At 36.7% G+C, this 5,976-nt stretch overlaps 1 protein-coding gene across 1 annotated transcript; it reads right to left on the bottom strand.

The window, feature by feature from the left end:
* Positions 1 to 4,279: 4,279 nt before the first annotated feature.
* LOC113503822 lies at positions 4,280 to 5,761 on the bottom strand. The gene is made up of 3 exons (XM_026885919.1): positions 5,603 to 5,761; positions 4,977 to 5,129; positions 4,280 to 4,557 (listed from the first exon to the last, which is right to left on the bottom strand). The coding sequence occupies exons 1-3, from the start codon at positions 5,759 to 5,761 to the stop codon at positions 4,387 to 4,389; spliced, it is 483 nt and encodes a 160-aa protein (XP_026741720.1). The 3' UTR covers positions 4,280 to 4,386.
* Positions 5,762 to 5,976: the final 215 nt, after the last annotated feature.

Here is a 5,976-nt window from a genome sequence, read left to right as displayed (position 1 = left end):
TTACTGTTTAAATAAATAAAGAAAATGTATTTGTTTTCGCTGTTATTGTCGTCCATTTGACAGTGACATTAAAAGTAAATAATAGAATTTTGACATTAAAGTGTTGCCATTGCTTTGTAAAATACTACTATAAGGCCATAATTTCGTTCTGAAAAAACACTTGTAGAAATACAATATAGGTTTAACTATAAGCTGCAGGACACTTGATAACATCATTTTCTTCTGTCTGCGTCGTGACGCATACAAGACACAGCAGGCGACTAGTACATGCTTGGATAGTACCTACTATACCTAATACTTTCTCAGTGTATTTAGAAGTAAACTCCCTTTAAATAGTTTAGATAAACAAGTCGGTGGCAATTAAATTTGTGGGTACCAACTCTCAAAGGTGTTTGTCACCCAACAACTGTGAAATTGTAGCAACTTAATTTTTATTTTGTTGTTATAACGACAATTTAAATTCATCATGAGTGAAAATTTCAACTATCTTGCCATCATTCCGTTTTTTTTCCTTTCTGTACAGAACCCTACATATTGAGCATAAATTGTTGACAGAAACTTACACCAAAATAGATAAATCCGGCAATTTGCATTTACATTTGCGCATAACAAAACAATACGACGGGAAGAAACTTCAACCGAAATAGACTGCTCTGAAATTCAACTATCTGCATGAATTTAATGTGCCACTTCGTTCAATGTAGATTTTAACGTTTACCCTTCCGCCTCATGTAAAACTATGGCTCCTTTTGTAGTTATAACATTAGAAATTGTAATGAGAAGCGAAGCAATGGCAAGCGACTTATTTGTCAGGTTACAGATGCAGCATAAACTTTAGGAGATTCTTAAGATTCTTTGTTTTAAGTGTTACACTTTGAACTAAGTGAAGTGCTTAGTTTGTGTGAGTCAGCCAATAAAATACAAAGATGAGTCAAACATCATCATCATCCTTGTTTTTTTCCCAACTATGTTGATCTCCAGTCTAGGATGCAGCTAAGTTTCAGTGTTGTACTAGGAGCGACTTCCTATTTGATCTCTTCATCCTAGTGACCTGTAGGTTCAACACAATACCTTTTGTTAGACTGGTTGTCATTTTCTAGCTTCTGAAGGTATAATTTCTGTCAAAGAAATGTATAACAGCCGGCATCCATAATTTGACGTGCCATCCAAAAAAACGGAGGAACTCGTGATAATATAGATGGTCACTCATCCGTACCCATACCGATCGTATTAATGTAGCTTGTTTGCTCTTTTTTTTCAAAATGTATTTTCCAGAATTGAAGAGTTGTATCAGTCGCTGTCAGACGTATTTCTGCCCTTGTTCATTTCAAAGTTCTCCAAAACCATTTCCCAATAAGTTACTGTGTTCCTGTGTGTGTAATCTAAATTATAAGACCACCTTCCCGAAGTATCGTTATCTCACCGAACGTGTACCAATTCCAATTGCGGTTTTAATTAAACCGAATAGGTAATTACTCAAGGCGGCCATGCGTTCCTACATTAGCTTTAACTGACCGTAGCTGTAGGAGCCTACCAAACAAACTTATCGCTGTATGTTGTAGGTAGGTATGAAATCGTGGAAGCGAGAGAGTGTGTGTGACTTGTCTCACTCACACGACAGCTTTGGTTCTCAACTTCTTGTCCTGGTGTCACAGTATCCGCATTGAACGATCAACCCAAGGGTGGTTGAACAGTAAATTAATAGAATAATAGATACAGTAATCTTATAATTTATCCGCTGCGTGGCGCTCCCGCAATTTATCTGTGTCAAGTTTGGTGGACAAATAATAAAAGTTTGGCCGCTCTGGGCCCGCATTCTTATAGACTTTGCTTGTTTCCTTGAGCCATTTTGATACATTTTAGAAGTCTCTTATAAGTTACTGCGGAGTTTTATTTGCTACATACATAGGTAATAGATACATTCATCTTGAAGAGGTTGATAAATATCTAGTTAAATAATATACACGCGAAATTTTCGCGAAGTGCCGGAGAAAATAGCAGAGTTAATTAGATTATTTAATCTGTCTGTTCAATAATCACACATTAAAACTATGTTTAGTAATTTTATGTGTCCTTAATGTATTTCAAAAGTTATTAACTAAGTTTTTCGCGGTGTAGACGCTTAATCGATAAATTATGAATTCACGCACACTTTTCCACTACAAAAATAGAATTTAAGATAGAAACAAACAAACAGTTCGTAACTTGGACCATCGAAGGAATAACTAAAAGTGTGTGGTCAAACACTCCTAGACTCTTAGTACACTTAGGCGAGCGCCCCGGCGTCACTCGTGCCAAAACAAACAATGTAGTTCCATCGCAGCTCCACCGAACTTTAGCACAATTTGTGTACACTGCCCGAAAACGATGACATTTATTTCGTTTCAAAGTTAAAACACTGAGTTTCTCGTTTGGATATTTTACGTGATTACTGTTGGACCGGACGTGTTGGTTTATTTATTGTTACAGTTTGTTATTGGGTTATTAAAAAGTTGAAAAGATGGTTTTAGCATGCTCTGCCCGGTGCGATGTATTTATGATATAATTAAAGGCATTTTTATTTGAAATGGTTACCACGTATTATGGATTTCTATGGGACGGTGTTGAGGAGTAGGTATATTTTTCACTCTCTCCGATGCTTCATCATCGATCAGTTACTTTGTAGATTTACAAAATTTCAATTCTGTTATTCTTTCAACTTCATATAGGTACATATTTCTTATAGTCAGCTTTCGTCAAGTGAAGCTTCTAAAGATCATTCATAATAAGGGTGGCGAAATACATCTAACGTCTTACTTCACGACACTATTTATCTTTTCGTCTTATCCTTGCAACGACGATCCAACTTTGTCAGCCCAAAAATTTGCTCCTTTGCTACGAGGATGCCGATGTAACATCAGATCAGCTTACAACCAATATTTGTCACTGGATACTTATTTGGTATCTTTTCATCACCAACAACCAACCTCCAACATTTACAAGCTGACTTCATGTAACTTACATTGTATGTACAGTAGCTACTTCTATACGAAGCAGGAGTCGCCAACTGCTTGAAATTCATGAATATAGAATGGAATATAAAATGGCGGGCAGTCGTCTTCCGAGGTTACTGTCAAATCATGTGCATTGATCATGTGAATAGACAGTTTCATCTTGAGATATAGGTAAACCAGGAAAATGACTTTTGGAGAATGAGTTGATTTTAAGCTAGTGTGTTTGCTTTCAAGTCACCCTTTGAAGGAATTTGAAATACGTAGGTACTATTGCACATGTTGATCTATGGCTTCAGTTTTGACTATCTGTTGCCAGCGGCTCTGCTTTTTCTAAATCGAAAATAATCCTACGAGAATATTAAATCGGAATAAAAACTATCGTATTTCATAACATGAAATCGATATATAATGGATGGATATATAAATATAATATAAATGGATATATTATATCCATTTATATAAAAAAAACATGTGGTCTACTAGAAACAGACCTGTCATAAAAGCCTAAACATCACTAACATAAATAAAATAACGGACTGCGCGTCTAATCAGCCAAGTTTCCAAATTTCAGAAGCCACCACAACAATCTATAAATCGTTTGAGGCGGAAACTGTCAGCTTTTTTCCTACAAAACTTGATTCAACTATTATTTATTGATGGCCTATAAACAAATATCGTAAAACAAACAGTTTAACAAGACAGATGGCGCTGCACGACACTGTTTTATTTATTACCGACGCTCAGATATGATAAGTGGTTGCTATTTCTTTGGATATAGATCGCAAACTTAACTTTTCTCGCCATAATGACGACGAATATCAATATTAAACCTTATTCCCTTGCAATAGAGTTGCAAGGGTAAGGATGTAAGGGTTGGTTTATCATTGTATTGCAAGTTTCGAAGCGCAGTAGTATCGTGAAAGGCGCAGAAATATTTCTTGCTGAATGTGGCTGTGCGATATTCAGAGTTTTTGTGTTGTGTTCAAAGGATTAATAGATTTCTAGGTTTATAGATGTATATTGTTTTTCATGGTGATTGTTGACGCTGGTTGACTAAGATTTTCTCACTCAAAATAACACAAGCATCTAGTATGGTTTTCACTGATGTGTCATCTGCCTATATTATTAAGAAAAAATACAAGACAAATAATAATAATGATGCTAAGTGTTTGAGGTCACTATGTTAAGCCCACCGGATTTACCCGCGTAGTTCAAACAGGTGTGTGATCTACGAGAGCATGTTCTGAGTTTTGATCTCTTTATGAATGTTTTTGAAACTTCTCGCGATACAAATGGATGATATGAATGAACATGGATTAAAAAATTAAAACGACATTAATTTTGATGATCTTTTGCATTTTGATTGAACAATGTATAAAGCGAGGTAGGTAACTCAATTCTTCTTATAGTACGTTTTCATTTCTAAGTCTGAATAACCAGATATAATGACCCCTTCTCTTCCATGGGAGTTCAGACTTATGTTCACGTACATGCGGCCTTGTCTGTAGGGGAAACTTGCCGGTATCAAGGAGGTTGCAGTCGTTAAATTCAAGTGGTAAAAACCCTGGAAGAGAAATAAATATGAGATTTTAAGAATAGGAGTAGGGAAGATGTTATGCAGTTATGCTGTGCTCGTGTTGGTGAAAGGATTTAAATTAATGTGGACAGTACATGGTACCATTTATAATCAAATATAATGGGTTCGATCTGATAGGGCTATCAATATAGCTTAGCCTTGAAGCTGATAGGCAATCGAGGCTAAGCGTTTATGTGATTCATGTAACTTGTTTTGAGTCTGGGTGTCTGTGCATGTGACTTGCATGTTGTGAAACCCCCGCGACACAAGAACTAAATTCATTAGTGCGGGAGTTCTTGAAACTAAAATAAAAATGAAGTATAATGATTTTTGCTATTGCCGTTTTCGGTCTTCGAAACAAGTATAACTTATTTGCAACATTAAAAGTTAAAGTAACAAACACTTACTGGATGATAAGGACAGGTCCTGTTCCCTAAGGACTTCAACAAAGAAACTCCAAAGATGTTATGCTTATCAACAAAATCGCACATCTTCTCACGGATCCCGACGTAGGTGGGCAAATATCTGTTGTTACTGAACTGGTAGAAGTCAAAAATAACCTGTAATGTGGAATTATGTTAGTTATTTATTAATGACCCTGATTTGTGTCAGCCCCGGCGTCTATTGCCACAAGATTCCAACCAACTGCGCAGGACATATTATAGTACTCAAGCTTGCGCAAAAACACAGATGCACAATTTCTCGCGTAGCTCAATTAGACAGCGATCCGACGTGACGACAGATCAGACATACGTTCCACATTTTTTAACTCCGAAACACGAAAGCAGTGATATTGATCTGAAAATTGCACTTAACATTCTAAAAGTCGATGCGGACTTTCGGATCGAAGGTGAGAACTTTGATTGAGCCGTAATGCGGTCAACACAGCTCAGTTACATAAGAATGTTAAATTTCCTTCATCAAGTGACGTTACTTTCATCACTCACACAATCGTCAACAATTCAATTAGCTGCAGCGTTTGGTTGAAGAAAGTGTGCTTGTGTGTTTAAATAAAAGCAGAATTATATCTCACCGTAATATTGTTCCCAAAAACGTCCATCAACTTGCCTTCAATGACCAAGTAGTATAAGGGATCTTTGCGGCTGTATCGAAGACTTGTCACTGTCAAGTTCTCCACATACTGAGTCTTGCAGAGCAGTAACCGAGGTCGTTGTAGGGCTACATATGTCATCTGTAACATATTTATTTTTTACGGTTTTGTACCCAAAAGGTGAAATCTGTCAAGGTTGTGTTAGAGGCTTTCGAGCGGACTAAAATTCTGGTATGTGTTGTAATAGCGGCAAAACTAATAAACTACTTGTGAACATTTCAAGTATCTAGCTATGACGGATCGTAAGATATAGCCTGGTGGCAGACGGACGGGTAGTAGTACAGGCAGCGGAGCCT

Source organism: Trichoplusia ni, chromosome 20 (genome assembly GCF_003590095.1).
Source record: "Trichoplusia ni isolate ovarian cell line Hi5 chromosome 20, tn1, whole genome shotgun sequence".
Taxonomy (NCBI): domain Eukaryota; kingdom Metazoa; phylum Arthropoda; class Insecta; order Lepidoptera; family Noctuidae; genus Trichoplusia; species Trichoplusia ni.
Note: the sequence above shows the minus strand (reverse complement) of the source record. Positions and strands in the feature narration are given on the sequence as shown.